At 45.8% G+C, this 17589-nt stretch overlaps 1 protein-coding gene across 3 annotated transcripts in view; it reads right to left on the bottom strand.

Moving 5' to 3' along the window:
* The window catches only part of arhgef4 (Rho guanine nucleotide exchange factor (GEF) 4), a 77108-nt gene extending 62314 nt beyond the window's left edge, over positions 1 to 14794 (bottom strand). For all 3 annotated transcript variants that reach the window (XM_056584097.1, XM_056584098.1, XM_056584100.1), the window contains exons 1-2: positions 14322 to 14794; positions 10665 to 10694 (exon numbers count right to left, since the gene is read on the bottom strand). In XM_056584097.1, the coding sequence (XP_056440072.1) occupies positions 10665 to 10694; positions 14322 to 14519 (228 nt within the window). In that variant the 5' untranslated portion in view covers positions 14520 to 14794. The remainder of the gene's footprint in view (positions 1 to 10664; positions 10695 to 14321) is intronic.
* Between the last annotated feature and the right edge of the window lie 2795 nt (positions 14795 to 17589).

Below are 17589 nucleotides of genomic sequence, written 5' to 3'. Positions count from 1 at the left end.
ATGGGGGATGTTAAAAAAAACAACACAGGGGGTAGGATGAGGATGGGGGCCCACCGGTGAAGTCCCATGTGTAACCGGGTCCGGCCGAGGGGTCAAAGGTCACAGCCCCAGCACAAAGCTTGACATATGGTAAACATGTGACATCCCTGCTGTGGCTCGGGCCGCAGCGTACAGCCCTCCATAGAAGCCCGTGGAGCCGGCATTGTGGTCCAACCTTTCACGACCAGCCCTCATGGCTGACTGCTAGTGCCAGGCGTGTTTTACAATTTTCCGGCTGCCGTGCAAGAGGGTGAACCCCTGTGTGTTTCTGACAACACATGCCCATGGAGAATGCTACCCGTTGGTCTTTGTTTACCACACTACAAAGCCCATGGTCGACCCCTATTTACGGACTAGTTGCTAAACGCTCATTCATAAATGATGACAATAGATGTGCCCAGAGTTATGTTTCTTGCATACAAGGCAGCATGGTCGTTTAGTCATAATATTACTTGTGATCATTTTTCAAATGATTCCTATGGCAGCAATACATCATAAAAAAACACCAAAAAAAATATAAACAATTCAAAAGGAGCCAATGTAATGCAATTGGCTTCAGCTATTTTTGTGACCTGCTTTGTCATAGTCTAAATTATAACAAATAGGGTTAGACGTGACAAAAATGAGTTCTCACTCATTACCTCACTCCCTCCCTCAGTCTCCAAGCTGGAGAGATGCTGAATGCTCATATATTTCCTGCGTTACCCACAACTACAGGGAGAAATCATCGTGCATCCACCGCCTCATTTGCATGACAAGTGCTGGACCGGGGGCCCCCAAGGGGCCAACCCTATGGGACCTCAAAGAGGATGGGCCCTTATGTAAGGACCACCCCACCATCACCAATGCACCCGCCCTCTCCATCCTTTCTGGAGCCTTCCTCCCACCCCCGTCATCCCCCTTCCCGCTCTCCCTCTGCCCGAGCGGCCACTTAAAACCACGTACTTTGTTTGTGTCGCTTGAATAACTAATCGAAGGACATGCAAATCCGGAGCTGGCCCAAAGCCCTCTGTGTGTTTGATAAGATTTGTGGGGAGGTGGTGCTGGCGTCTGGGCGGGCCTGTCTCGGTCCCCATTCACATGCCTCCCTTATTTACGCACAACGGCCCACTGTGAGCATTGGGGATCCAGGATCAGCCAGTTGAACAATTTAGCAAATATGCAGGAGAAGAGACAATTAGTGGGGGATACACAAACACTGTTGTGCTACTTTAGGGAGCGGGCTGAAGTCCGTGTGGTCCCGGCTGTCCGGTCCCTAATGAGCCCTGACAGGTTGGACATTATCTACCAGCCTGTGTTTCAGTTCTTCCCCTCTTCCGCATGCTCTCTCTCTCTCTCTCTCTCTCTCTCTCTCTCTCTCTCTCTCTCTCTCTCTCTCTCTCTCTCTCTCTCTCTCTCTCTCTCTCTCTCTCTCTCTCTCTCTCTCTCTCTCTCTCTCTCTTTCCAACAATCGCTCGCTCCGTCTCTCGCCCTCTTATGAGCCCATGTTTGTAGTCAGCAAAGCAGAGCTCATTACAAAACGTCGTCATGCGCCACCAAAACAAGGCTAAATGAGCGTTCTCCTCCTCTCTGTGTAAACCCAGCGGACGCTGACGTCCAGAGGAAGAGAAAAAGGCTTCTTTCTCACTCGACGTAACACAAACAAAAGAACAACGTTGATTATCTTCTGCTTCCCCATCCATTCCATTCACACATACGTGAAAAACTCTCACACACACACACACAAACATACACACACATTCACACACACACACACATGTACACACACACACACAGTTGTGTTCAGCCCATGAAGGCCAGAGAGACTTAATGAGCGGGAAGAGAAAACCGCAGGCCCCAGAAATATACAAAAGTGAGCCGGCCAACCAGTCACTCCTTGTCCTCCATCTTTTCACCCTAGGCCTGTGATCTTTTGTCTGGCGTCCTTTCCATGGCTCTTCCGCTGCCATCCCGGCCTGACCGCAACTGTCTTTCTGTCTGGTTTGTTTTACTCCAGGGGAATTTGGGTTAAACAACAATCGAAAGGGACATTCCAGTCAGTAAGGGACGGCAGTAGCTCAGGAAGTAGAGCGGGTTGACTTGCTAGTTTGATTTCTGTCCTCTTTGAGTGTCGAGGTGTCCCTTAGAAAGACACAAACATCTAAAGTCTGATGAGGAGTAAAGCTCAAATCTGTGTGAACAGGGTGTTTCATTGTCTTGCGCTTCAATTTGTTTCGACCAATCAGGTTCCTGGGGATGGAGATCTGAAGGCACGTGTCCGTCTCGACTGGAAACAACCTGACTGGTGGAACCACCACAAATATTATATGGCACCCAGTGGTTGGAAGGGACTAAAAAACCAAAAGGTAAAAGGTAAAAAAATAAATAAGTTTATTCAAATTAAAATCCTTCAACCTTTCCAAAAACAAGATCAATGATCTGTCCAAAAGGTAAAGAAAAAAAATGTGATTATTAAAATGAAAATCCTTCAACCTTTCCAAAAACAAGGTCAACGAATAACTACCAGGCAAGAACTCGGACGTGAAATCGGACTACAAACTTTTCTTAATCGCTATCACCATGGTGCCGCTGCAGTTTATCATATCTGAGGTCTTATTAAAAAAAATTCACCTAAAATAAACGCTTCTCATAGCTGTTGGAATCACAAGGTTAAACGCCCTGTCCGTACACTCATTTTGGACCTTGTAAGTGCAGAGCTCAACAAAATATATAAAACGGGTCTAGTCGTTTCTAGATATAATCATACGGAAATGGTATATATTATACCTTTCAACTATAATAGTTAACATGGGATTTCCAAAACAAGAAAAACGTGTCCTTTAATACAATGTTGATTCTGGGAGTAGTACCAACATTGATACGAGGAATTGATGAGGAGAAACCCGTTCATCAGCTTGCCAAACCAGCTACAGCAAATCAACGCAGTTTAATCAAAAACAATGCCATCCTAATAACATTCCCTAACTTCAAAAAATGAAATAAAATATATAAACCCAAGCCATAGAACGTCAACAACAGAATCGTCAAACGCCGAAAAGCAAACAAAGACAAAGCCTCAAAATATGTGCAGAATATAGGTCACCTGAAGAACAAATTGGAGCGCCATGGAGCGAGGAGAACACATCCACCCTGCTGAGACCGTGGGAATCGGATTAACCAGTTGCTACCGCTCAAACAGGTTCCACCATAACCTCCTGCACTTGACTCAATGGACCTGAGAACTGAGGAGCAGTGACGCATCAAAGGCCACTATGCCCTACCTGTTCTTACAGTTGGATGCGTTACTGCTGCCAGGTACTTCACACCTGCACACTACGTAGGCGCAGTCATTATACACAGTGTGATGAAGGAATGTATTGTCATGTCAGAACAAACGTTGATAACAATATGGGTTTATGCCATTATACCTTGCGTGCTCGTGACACCTGAGGTAATCTGAATCTTGGCCAACTAGGGAAAAACACTTACTGAGCCAGCCAGTCCAGGACGCAGGATGGCCTCTGCGTCCAACACTGAAAAGGGACACCTGTAGCAGTCAAAATAAATCAAAGAAAGTGTCTCTGTGTGTGTGTGTGTGTGTGTGTGTGTGTGTGTGTGTGTGTGTGTGTGTGTGTGTGTGTGTGTGTGTGTGTGTGTGTGTGTGTGTGTGTTTGGGTGTGCATCCAGTCGTCCACCCAAAATATTTGTGAGCCTTTTGAGAAGCAATGCATTATCCAAAAAGCGAGACCAAAAACAAAAAAAAGAGTCCCGCCTTGGAGATCCAGCTCAGGTCAGAGCAGTGTGGTACCCTGCGTCTGGTCGGCCCTTTTGGCTGAAGGAACGAGGTCTCTCATCCGGCCCGGATCCAGGGGGGGAGCTGCTCCAGAATTAGTGGTAAGGAAACAACGGAAGGGAACTGGAGGAGCCCAGATGATGTTTATCTTAGAAACCGACCCAGGAACCGGAGTCCTGGTGTGGATGACTGGAAAAGGCAGAGGGCACACACACACAAACCTGCATGTGTGCCCACAAACTGGTTGGGGAGCCATCGCCTAATGACTACCTGAGACAATAACAAACTCTCGCCAGTCCTACACACAGCCCGTGGACCGATGGTCGGTTGGCAACCTGTCTGCCTACCCAGTCATCATGTCCCTGCCCTACCTGTCAATCCTAGTTTATAGGTGTCAAGAATCGTAACCAAAGCCTAACTTACTGACATTGCGTGTGAACTGCGCGAGCTGGCATGAAATGGTGTAACCACGACCCTCACTGGCCCTGGTGTAACCAGATGAATAATGATTTATAACATTGATCACGGGGTGATTAGGGTTGGTGTTGGGATAGACACAGCTGGATGCACTGATCGGTCCCTGCATTGGCCCTTCACCCAACAATAGCTCTCCCAGTTTCAATGGCTTTATCATCGTTTTCATGACTCTGTACATTTCCAAGAGTAAAACATGTTGTGGTTCATACAGGCCTCTCAGGATTCATCCCAGCCTGCGGATAAAGATAGAAGAGGGGGGCTGATCGAGTGTCAGCATCCTAGTTCATAAACAGATCCCATTTCCACAGCGGAGACAGGGCCTGGGGACACCCCAGCCTTTCCCCCCACCAGTATGACTGAACAGAGTAGTGCACACTACAAACCCACTGCCTGACGCAACACTTCACCTGTGTCTCAATAGCACGCCAAACGCAGACCACAATATGTCCCCTAGGATTTACAACCAAAGATTGTGAACTTCCTTTGTGTAATCGGGTCCTCCCCGTATGTCAACAGAAGTAGAATAGTGACTTTGAAACAACCTGAAAAAACAAAGAGATATTCAATGTTGATCGTGCTTTGGTAAGGATTTTCAGATTTTTTTGGTGCTTGAAAACTGCTCAGTGCCACAAAACCAAATTCAAACCTGTATTCAAACGAAACCTTTTAACCAAATTAGACAGTGTCTGAATAGTCTGAATGAATGTGTGTGTGTTAAGCAACACATGACTTTAGATCAGGCAGTGATCTGAACACACTCTGCATACCAAGCAGCCGTAGGACCCTGAGCCTTGTGTGGTACCTACAGCGGCACTAATGGGGTCCATCTGGTCCACCGAGGGACGTGTTCCGGTCTAACAGCTAGCATAACAATGCTCGTCAGGTCGCAGCGTTAGCACAGGGAGGTACGGCTCCCAAAATGATCTCTGAACTGCATCGGCCCCGCAAAACGGGACCTTTCAGGGTCAAATGTCAAGGTGTTGACCTCTTCCAACTATTTGGGGATGTTGCCGGTGTTCCAGAAGGAAAAATCAACACTTATTCAACACAGTGAATGAGTGATTTGGACCTCAATGCAGAGCAGAAGCATCTGGATCTGATTGGCGGGTTTTCATTGGAAGGCTTTAGCTTGGCCTGCCTCATCCGATAGGCCTAGTTGTTACTTGAGCCCTTTACTTTAAGAACCAGGTGAGGAGATGATCATAACAAACTACATCTAGAGTGAGTGTTATAAATACACAGTTTCACACACACGGCAGGGTAAATACACACACACACAGACTGTGCAAACCACTAACAGACAAATGTAAAGTGTTAGTTAATAGTCTTAGATGATAAGGAGGACACATGGTCTCCTGACCTTCAACAGCAGCCATAATGTTACAGTGAAACTAAGGGAGAGGCTGACAGACTGAGACTGAGACTGAGACTGAGAGAGAGAGAGAGAGAGAGAGAGAGAGAGAGAGAGAGAGAGAGAGAGAGAGAGAGAGAGAGAGACACACAAAGAACAGAGAGAGAGAGAGAGAGAGAGAGAGAGAGAGAGAGAGAGAGAGAGAGAGAGAGAGAGAGAGAGAGAGACACACACACACAAAGAACACAGAGAGCACAGAGAGAGAGAGAGAGAGAGAGAGAGAGAGAGAGAGAGAGAGAGAGAGAGAGACACACACACAAAAAACACAGAGAGAGAGAGAGAGATACACACATCCACACAGAACAGACAGAGAGAGAAAGAGACACAAAACAGAGAGAGGGAGACATAGTGACACACATAGAACAGATAAAACGATATTGAAAGCGAGAGACACAGAGAGAGAGAGAGACAGAGACAGAGAGACAGAGACAGAGACAGAGACAGAGACAGAGACAGAGAGAGAGAGACAGAGAGAGAGAGAGAGAGAGAGAGAGAGAGAGAGAGAGAGAGAGAGAGAGAGACAGAGACAGAGAGACAGAGAGAGAAAGAGAGAGAGAGAGAGAGAGAGAGAGAGAGAGAGAGAGAGAGAGACACACAAAGAACAGAGAGAGAGAGAGAGAGAGACACACAAATAACAGAGAGAGAGAGAGAGAGAGAGAGAGAGAGAGAGAGAGAGAGAGAGAGAGAGAGAGAGATCTGGAGAGCTAGACAACATTTTCTGGCAAAAAGGAGAAGCTTCAGTCTTCGACTCACCCACAGTCATGGGAGAGGAGCAGAGGAGCATGGGAAAAGGGGGACAGAGCTCCAACATGATGCTAACCCCCTGCCACACAGAGACACACACACACACACAATTCCCTTAGCCTGACAGGACGTGGAATGGGAGACAAATTCCTGACCCTCTTTCTCTCTTGTATCAACTATGTGTTAAAAGTCTGGACGAGAGCCCATTAGTGCTGACTGCTTAATCGGGGTCCAGGCGTGTGTGTGTGTGTGTGCATGTGTATGTGTATGTGAATGTGAATGTGAATGTGAGTGTGAGTGTGACTGTGTGTGTGTGTGTGTGTGTGTGTGTGTGTGTGTGTGTGTGTGTGTGTGTGTGTGTGTGTGTGTGTGTGTGTGTGTGTGTGTGTGTGTGTGTGTGTGTGTGTGTGTGTGTGTGTGGAGCAGTGGAGTGGAACCACCTTGCATCTGTGCACAAATGCAGTGAGTAATGAGTAAGAGCAAATATAACAGTGTGAGAAAGACTGCAAGGAATGGATCTGACAGCATGTGCACCTTAAACCATCCAGGAACCAAACCTCCCCTACTCATCCTAGCTAAGGACAAGTAGACCAACTTTATGTACTTAATCGTATTCAAAAGCCATGGAATATGTATTTCTGCTTTGACTAGTAAAAGAGGAACCGTGTCAGGAGTACAACAGATTGAACCCAACAAAGACACACAACAAACACACACACACACACGCGCACACAGAGCCTTGCAGCCTTCCGGCCCAGGCCTCTCCTCCGGCCCGGGCGGTGTAAAGACAACGCGCCACAAATCCGCTGCGGAAGAGCCCACACACACACCGCCGCCCCTGGCCGCTGACGCCACCGGCCGGCGCTCAGCCCGACAGAAAGGAGCCCGCTCGCTTCTACTTCCTCCCAACCCGCCGACAAGTCCTTTAACTCACTCCTGCCTCACCTGGTTAATGGACTGCATTTATTAACTGCTTTTATCCAAAGCGCCTTACAATATTACCTGGCAATCACCCATTCATGCGACCATTCACACACCGACGGCGGAGTCAACCATGCAGGGCGACAGCCAGCTCAGCGGGAGCAGTTAGCGTTAGGTGCCTTGCTCAGGGACACCTCGACACTCCCAGTTAGGGGGAGCGTGGGATCGAACTAGCAATACCTCTCGGCTCTACCTCCCGATCTACTGCCGTGCCCCTCTCACCTGTGCCATGCCCCCCCCCTGCAGAGCATTCTGGTGACGGGGTCCTGGGGAAGATGACGGCAAGCAGGCTGGCTGGCCCAGGGTTCTCTCTGTTCTTTCTCCCCCAAAAGTATCCTCACGCTCACCGACTTTCTCTCCGACTCTCTCTCTCTGACCGTTGCCTCCGTCTCTCATGGTAGCCTGGAGCCCCCCCCCCCCCCCCCCCCGCCCCCGCCACACCACCCCCACTCCCACCCCTACCACCACCGCCACCCCCCTCCCCACCCGCTGGACAAACCCACTAAAGAAAACAAATGAGCAAAGGGAATGAGAGCGTGTGAGGGTAAGAGAGAGAGAGTGTGTGTGTGGGGGGATGGGGATGGGGGAGAGGGAGAGGGAGAGAGGGAGAGGGAGAGGGAAAGAGGCAGAGGAACAGGGAGAGATAGAGAGATAGATAGAGAGAGAGGTGAGAAAGGGATGTCCGGCCAACCTACATGAGAAATGCTAGAGTTCAAGTCCACTGAACCTAAAACCTCTACAAACATTTCACTTTCTAATCCGAAAGCATGCAATCGTCCACACAGTGAGGGTTTCTGCATATCTTGGCCCCACATGACTTCCCTGGGCCACCAAAATAATAGTGCTTGTGCCGTTATTCTATCCTGAGCACACGGTCTGTTTCTCTGTGGAGCCAGCCCTATGCTCGCTAGTATGAAAGTGTAACCCGACTTTGACTCCCATTGAGCACAAGTCACAGCATAGCACTGTCAATAGACACTCTGACGTGGACGGGACGCGGATGCACACAACCGACCGGCAGACAAGGCCACACTCCACCAGCCCAACATAGTGCCAACAGGGGTATAGAAAACTCACAAAATAAATAAGACCGCGCTGCGCGATAGAAAACGTCCAGGCAGTTGATGCCAAGGTGTATCCTGGCAACCGCCGTCCGGCCCAGCCCCCCCCCCCCCCCCTTTTCTCATAGACGCCGTCCAACTCAGAGCCGAGCGGCCTGGGGCCTCGCGGGCGGGGACCCGGCCAGCTGGACGACGCTGGTGGAGGGTCACTAGAGTAGAGGGTCAGCTGCCATCCCAGAGCCCTGGTTTGTTGTGACTACTTGTTATGTGGCCTGGCTTGTTGTTTTTTTTGTTTTTTTAATGACAAGGACTTTTCCAGAAATTGGAAAGGATTCGCCGAAAAGGATGATCCAACTATTTTAAAGTGCAGCTTTTTTTTTTTTTTTGCCTGTTTTATGAAAGCGTATATATATATCAATCCAAAACGCGACCTACCAAACAACCATCCCCGCATACTAATATAGTGTAGTTTGGTTCATTCAGTCAGTCAGACACAAGCTCCCCACTGCTTCTCCAGACTGCGCTCCCCCTCCTCTCAGCACGGCTGGGCTCTGTGGTTTCTGAGCTCCACAGGCTTCAAATGGATTCAACGTTTTGTCCTCCACTGTAAATTACAGAGTGTGCGAGGCACATTGGATTTCCCTCAGCGTGCGTGTGTGAGTGGGTGTGCGTGCGTGTTTGCGTGCCTGGACGCGTGTGTGTGCGCTTGTTGTTCCGGTGACACTAGGACGGTGGGGTTCACTCAGGGGTCACGGTGCTGGAAGCTATTTCGCACTGTGTCGGGGAGCTGCCTCCACAACAAAGAGGAATGGGTCTGGTGGTGGTGGTGGTGATGGTGGTGAAGAAGGGGGGGGGGGGCGCCTCTTGGACTAGTTGCAGGTTGTCTCAATAACAAAAAGGGCTGTGGCATTAACAGCCTAACTGTTATATATACACTATATAGAAACTATACTATCACATAAACACTTTGTTTACTCTTTTAGATTGCCGCATGTCAGGGTGATGCCCGCCAAAGGGGGCACGATGTGTGTTTTTTACAACCCCCAAAGCACCATGGGAGTTTTACTATTCTATGGCTACCTGGAGCCACATGAACCTTTGAAGCTGGAGACGGAGCGCATAAGTGATGATCCGGAATACATTAAAGTGAGTGGGTAGGTGGAGCGCACCCCGCAATAAAGCCCAAGCTCCAATAAAGTCTCCCCTAATCTTTTAACACCCACAGTGATAATCCCTTTAACATGTGCTGCCAATATGTGCAGACTCATGCCTTGAAAAGATCGGTTACAGCGGTAGGTTCAAAGAGAAATAGCGGTGAAGTAACAATAAAAGTTAAGTTGTCTGAATATAATTAGCCCAATTAGTCTCGAAGTGTGTGAGAAAAGTGTTCTGAATAATTTGTATTGGCGTCTCTACCGATCTTGAGGAAGGACAACCAAGTGTTAACCTATTGGTAGGCCATTCAACCACTTACCTCCTTCACTTTCACTCGTAACCTTTAATTCTTCAAAGGAATCTAGTGCTAGGAAGGATAGTGTTCCTTTCAATGCACTGTAAGTTATATTGTCCTATGATTGCTGTACATCTACTGAAAATGCATTTGCTACGTTTTTTTTTTTATTTCTCTTGTACATTTTGTATGGCTGTTTTTGGGCCTTTATGGATTGGATGGAGCATAGTGAAGAGAGACCGGACAGTCGGCTGTAGAAGGGGGAATGGAGTGGGCCTCGAGATATGGTGTGAACCGGTTAGAGAAGGTGTTGAGATGAACATATCGCGCACATATTGTCGTCTTAAATTGTAACTTGTTTCCTTTTATCAAGAGTGGACAAGTTTGGTAAAAGGTTGCTATTAAAATGTCCTAAGAAGTAGAGTGTCCTTAGAAGGATCCCATTTTACATCAGTTTTGGCTCAGCCTACTTAGGCAATGTTACTGTTGAGTCATAAAATAGATGTTTTTTCCAAAGTGAAGTAAAATGAATAAAGAGAAAGGTTGAATGGGGGTATCCATCTAGAGTTACAGCTCAACCATAACAGTTCATTCCCACTATTTCAATTCCAGGGAAAGCATGGGCTGAGCTTCAAGTGTTTTGTGATGACCTCGGTGTGTTCTGAGTGTTTTGCTGCGTTTGAAAGCACTATTTTACCATCTAATGTCTAATGTCTGCCCTCAGCTTACCTGTAAGGAGGTAGAATGGCACCGGCGTTTCTGCAGAAGAAAGAAAAAGGCATAATCATTTTACAAGGAATGAACAATTGTATCCCATACATTGCAATCGGTGTAGAACATCATGATGACTCATGAGTGTGAGTACTTTTTGTACATTTAGGACAGCCTATGGCAATAGCCGACAAAACCTTGAGGAAACAAGGAAACAAGTTAATCTGGTTGCTCTAATAAAACTCCAGGACAACATTTTCAAGAAGTCGTGTCATGCAGCCCTCGTTTAAAAAAACAACAACAAACAAACAAACTACACTATTATTAATTACTGCAGATAAGCCATCCGACTCAGGTGAAAAGGACCCCTGTGGGTGGATTGGCTGCTCAGATGCAAACAGAAAGCCATATAACGGCCTCTGGGTGAGGGGTTGGACTGAAACAAAACATGCACTCTGATGAATGGTGTGTTAACCTAAATAGGGTAAATATCTGAGGTGGTCCAATACGTCCACTCTGATTCGTATTTTTGGTACCAACCAGACGCATGCAGTTCAACTCGCACATCCGCAACACACACACACACACACACACACACACACACACACACACACACACACACACACACACACACACACACACACACACACACACACACACACACACACACACACACACACACACACACACACACACATCCACACCAGCTGCTTTTGTACAGAGAGTGTGCCTTCTGCGGTGTGCGCTATAAAGGCAAGATGACAGCAACAGACACAGCTGAAAAAGTGACTCAAAGACTGTTTGCTGTAAAACCATGCTGCGTTCTTGTTTCCCAATGGGCAATGAAATCTAGAAATAGACAAAACAAACACATAAATGAAGCTCCCTAAGCAGTTACCTCTGGAACATCTTCATGTGTTAACAGCCAAGGCATATCGACAAAATGCGATGATGCTAGTTGGTCCGAGTTTTCAGGCTTACCCTACCCTCCAACATCTTCTCAAAACCCCCAAGGAGCTCCATGCCAAATGATATGTATATATATATATTTCTTACAGGAGTCTGTGATTGACAAGCCTAATGAGAGCAGTAATTGATGGACGAAGACTTAAGCTTCCATTTTGACCCCTGTCCATCTACCGGCTTGTTAAACCCAAGACCTCATTCTAGCTGCACCCTGAGGACTTTCCTCACACTGAGTACTATACTGATGCTACGGTTGTGCTCATGTTAACCATTAGCATGTGCACCTGGTAGCTGATTGCAAGATAGTGAATTATCATCTACAGATACTGATTGGCTAGCCAGACCTGAAGATTCAGATTTGGATGCCAAATGTGGTGTTACCCAATAGCTATTCTTTAAAAAAGCGTTATTCTGTTGAGAAAAAAAGAGTTTGAGTTTATTACCCATTTAGCCTCAGGTGGAATTTAAATGGAAAGTGTGTGTGCGAACACTATATTCATTAATACTACTTACCGTTGCACAAATTCTGTGGAGAAAGACAATAACACAAAAGGAAATGTGTCTGAATAGTGTGACTGGAAAATTACAAACAAGACGTTGTTACTGTAGACTTTAATCCTATTTAATACGAGCACCGGATATTCTGGGTTAACTCCACCTTGGGGGGGTCTTTGCAAACATTGAAAATAAGAAAAAAAAACGTTGCTACAGATCAGGGACAACTAATCCTTAGTCAAACCCCAGAATATAAAGCTTTTGACAAAGCACGTAGTGTAGGACTATAGCCACCATGATATTTACTAGTTAAAGTGTGCTTCAAACAAAGCGCTCTTAATTTTGTCTAGCTATATGTTCTGATGTAAAGAGAGAAGAGCTACAACTTTGCAGGTTTCCAATTACGCCATGAATGTCATATGAATCCTAAACAAAGCCATCCAAACATGAAAAGTGTTATTAACAGCCCTTAATGAATGTGTTCTTGCAGCACACTCAATCAGTGAGTGAAACGCTGGTTAGAGATAATGGAACATGCGTGGAGGCAGGGGAGTGTTAACGGTATAGAAGCCAAGTCAGAGGAAACAGCCACTACAAGTCATCACTCGTCTGTCAGCAAGCAGAGGCGCTGTTAGTCTATGGGGGTTAACATGCCCAGTCACCCATGTGGACGAGTCAAAGGAAAGCCTTTGGGAATGGTCCTTTATCTTCTCAAAACTGTTCGGGCTGGTAGGCTTTGTTTTTTTCTACCTCAACTGTGACACAAGAGGCGCCTGCCCAAGGCGAGGACAATTGCTCCGTATACTGGTGGCGTCTCGCCTACACAATCCCAGAGGTCAAGTGTTGAATGGAAAATGAACCAAAAATAAATACTTGTTGTTCCCCTAGCATGTTCCTCTGAATGTTGATCATCCCTGTGCCATTACAATCAATGGCCGTGCACAAACTCTGAATGACCTCATCACGCTTCAATCACACTCCTGCCAAGAAGAAGCTTAGAATTGAAATGCAGCACTGGCATGTTGGAGAGAGAAACAGCTCAGTAATGCAGACACCGACAACAGGCACGGGGAGGATCTGACCGGCCTGGGGCCTGCACCGTCAGCAACACACCTCCCTGCCTGGCGTCTGGAGCCCAGGCTGCGGAGGGAGAAGGAATAAGGGAGAAGGGGAAGAGGGAGGAGGCGGCTCACAGGCAAACTCAAGACATGACCTTGCTTGTCCCTGTGCACAGCGGCGAAGCGGCAGCCACGAGAATCTGGGCCCGGTTCCACTGAGGGCCTGCTTCCCTCAACGCTTCCAGGGACGGTGGTGAGCTGGGGTTATCGTGCCCCACCCCCCACGATCGCTCACCTTTCCCTTCTTTGCTGACACACCCTCTCCTTAGTAGGCAGGCTAATGGTTGTGTCAACTTGGCATACAGTGATGTCTGTGCCACTTAGCCTGTCTTCACTGCCGGGAGGCCGAGCAAATACTCCCGGAGAAGACAAGAGGCTGAGATTAATGTTACATAGTAGGTGATAGTTTATAACAGAACAGTCAGTCCGGTGATATTAGGTTAGCTGGCTGCCTGCCATCAAGTTTTTACATTCCTCTATTGAGAAAGTATATACATATGGAGGGCGGTGAAACTCTCACCCGTATCAACAGCACTGTCATCCACACTGCCAGGATCCAAAAGCCCCCATGGGCGTTAGGAAGACATTTGTTCCACAAGAGGAAATAGTAGGCCTACCCATTGGTATCGGCTTATGAAAGCCGTGACAGCTACACATTGTCTATTGCATAAAGACAACAGTGGACTTCATTCTGTGACTTTATTGATGAACAACAGTGGTCAATATGAGGAAAGTAAAGCCAAGATGAGATAATCAGTATAACTCATGGCATGGGCCGATGTTAATGTGAACTATTTCTTATTTAGGGTTATTCCTTGTGCAGGTCTCTTAAACTGGCCAATACAATATATTCAATATAGTAAGCCTTTGGTCTGATTTTAGATGTGTTTTATTATCAGCAAAGGGGGGGGGTTGTTACTCAGCAAGCAATGCATAATGGATTTAGACGTCCAGAGACTAGGCCCTACGACATCGACAAAAAAAGTATTGATTTCAGTGTCAGCTGTCCTGATAACTCTTTGACGCTAGAGAGAAGCGTTGTTGTATTATATTGAACAGGCGCCAAACATGCATTAAATCTTTCATTAAATCTTACCTGATACCACTTGAGTAGCGCCCAACAGAGGACGTAGGCTGCGAGCGAGAACTTGGCTGTCCTGTATCTCTCCGGCGGACAGGTAAGATACATGAGGAGCTCGGAGCGCCCCTCCGACCCTCCCTCACTGTCCGCGGTCCCAGTACTCTCCTCTTTCGGGCCAAATCTTGCAATGTTATTACCATCCTCATCATCCATTTTTCCTTCCACGATATCTTCTTGCAACGGACAGCTCTAAAAAAACCTTCAAGAACTCCCCTATCTATAAATATAGTATCTTAATTGTTATCCAAGCCACGTCCTCGGGCCGAGCATGGCACTTCTAAAAAGTTTTACATTCTTGAAGGTGAAACAATTTTCCGTCATGCAAGCCCTTCAAAAATAAACGAGCGACCAGCATAACATTTACTCAAAAGGTGAATATTCCCTCCAGTCCAGCGCGTGTTGTATACTCCGCACACACGCAACTTCAGCAAAACATGTAAAGCTCACAGAAACACTGGTTCACACACACCGACGTTTCCGCTCAACCGTACCTCGCTTTTCAAAGTAAAAGTCGTTGTCTTTTTAATATAACACACCAAATGGCCATCAAATCTAGGCTGAATGTAATCTTGCTTGTAAACATTTGAAACGGCATTAAATCTAAAAAATATATTGATGTCACCAATTCCAGTTTATCATGTTACTTACACTTTACACAGAATTAACCTTTCAAACCGGATGTTTGTACACACGTAGTTTAATTTGGTAGTGACCGACTTTAATAATTTAACGATTATCATAATTTCTTATTGTTAAACAACAGGGACGTCTTTTTTTGTTGTTGTTTTTTGTTGCAACGACAAGGAATAATTCAAACGTATAGCGGCCAATGTCTAATGAAGATACTCCGGCGCCACCTGTCCTCCGATAGTCAAAGGCAACATTATTAAAACTCTAGCTTTGTAATCTTTGCATTTAGAGAATGTTTTTTTCACGTTTCAAATAGTTAAAGTTTATTTCAAATATGTCAACCCGCCCCTAGACGTCACACAGTAGTCTGATAGCCCTCATCAAATATTAAAAAAACAAATATCTAATTGTTCTAGCACTTCTAAAACAAGTAATGAAAATGACCAACCATTTTTTAAATTATGAGGCGCTTGACATGGAAAACAGAGTCAAACCCAAAGTTGAATATGGCCTTTGTAACAAATTATTCAAAACCTTAAACAACAAATGCTTTAGCTGAGTTTGTGCAGATCCTCCATGGTTATATACACCACCTGGAGGGACACAGAGTTAAACATCACCAATAGTCAGGATTCAAATCCCACCATAAAAAAAAAAAGGTAAACACCTCGATGGCATTTCTTTAATTAGGAAAATACATTATTGAAAAATGTGTAAACCCGCATTCTCTGGCTTCTAGATGGCTACGATTTCTACTGAACTCAAACCAAAAAATGCACCGCTTGATGGAGCACAGTCTTTAGGTACACCACCCGTGTAGCTCGTAGCCTGGACATATGCATAGAGCTGATAGAGCAGACGCTCTATGCATATTTAACTTTAATATTCAACCTAACTGCCAATGATTAATCAGATTGGAAGTGTGTGAAGGGGGATTACCTGTTGGTGGCAGGGGTCCGGGTAGTCACAGATGTCTTCTGGGAAGACAGAGCGGATCAACGTCTTCACCTGCTCAGGGTAAACATAGGTAGGGGGGCACTCTCCTTCCTCCTTCATGCCCACATTGTGAAAGACCTCCAAAAACAGATACAGGGACAAAAAGGTCCTACATTTCAATTTCAATTTACACATCACATTTGTGTGATATTGTAACACCTGTGTCTTTTTTAAATGAGACATTACCCACTCAGACAGCAACAGACACTTTGGTTGAGGATATTCAGCCAGCATAGAAATGTTATATCAGTAATATACATACCTAAAATAACCCATTTACTTTGAGCCCATGCTGTGCTGTGGAATAATACATTAATCTGGGCCAGCTACTGGCCAATCTGTGTTTTTTTACGTGCATGTATATATATACATGTTGTATATTCAAAGAATCCAATTCTCAATGCATTGATGTAGTATAATATACTACCATAACATGCTACTATAGGAAAGTGTATACACTTTTCTCTACTATTTTAAGGCAGATGACGGTGTCTAGAATGATCCCATTTCAGACACTGGTCAATCTCTAAGGTCCGTCCCCCCAGGCTGGCAAGCAACCTGAGAAAAATGGCAACAATTGTGTTATTTAGGCAAAATGCCAGGGTGTCGAAGCGATTGACAAACACCGAGCACTGATCACTTGGAGGCCACTCATGTTTTTCTAAGATGGAATGAGCTTGTGCCCACAGTTTATTATTACTGGTTATTAATGTTATTCATGTTACAGGCCTACATGAACCATCTTGTTCTGTTTCACATGAATCCCAAAACATAAACACTTCAATGAGTCCCCCGGAATTTACTATTAATGAATGAATGAGCTGAACAAAAGTGACAAAAACGAAACAAAGTTCTCTCTGTTGTAGGTCTTGTATTCTCAAGGGGCAGAACAGTCATAAGGGGTCGTGTAACAAGACAACGTTTCGCATGGTATCAAAGGCATGACCTCTACAGTTAGGCTAGTCTCTGTCTATGGTGTGAAGACAAAACCATTTAACCATGAAACCAGGACTGGGCAGGGCATAGCCTCCATGCCGGGGGCTATGAGTGCAAAAAGGGTATAGGTGGTTGGTGTGAAAATTGTCTTGCTTGCATCTGGACCCACCAGTTTGCGCTGCATTAGCCTGTAGGCCTTCCTCCGACGAGCCCGGTCGCTCCTCAGACGGTGGGCAGCATGGATCAGAGGAGATATCCAAACAGGTAATCTGGCCAATATTTTAAATGACAAGAGGTATGACAAACTCAAAATCTCACTCAAAATCAGGGTTAAAGTTGATAATGCTTCTGGTATAAAAGAGAAAAATAAGAGAAACACATGAGCACAGCGTGGAATAACGGTGATTTATATTTAAAGTTACAAGTTAATTAAATTCATATACTTACCCTAAAGAATTACAGACTCCAACAAAAGCATCCATAACTCCTCAGGAAAAATGAAGACTTTTAAGGTAACCGTACTGGCTCTAGCCAGTATTTACCAAAGATGTGTAAAAGTGACACAAACATTAGCATCAAATGAGTAGGTAACGCTGCTTCACAGCTTCAGGCTCCAGTTTGTACACCAAGTACGCCATCTATCGGTCTGACTGTATCCATG

The sequence above is a fragment of the Gadus chalcogrammus genome, chromosome 23 (genome assembly GCF_026213295.1).
Source record: "Gadus chalcogrammus isolate NIFS_2021 chromosome 23, NIFS_Gcha_1.0, whole genome shotgun sequence".
NCBI lineage: Eukaryota > Metazoa > Chordata > Actinopteri > Gadiformes > Gadidae > Gadus > Gadus chalcogrammus.
Note: the sequence above shows the minus strand (reverse complement) of the source record. Positions and strands in the feature narration are given on the sequence as shown.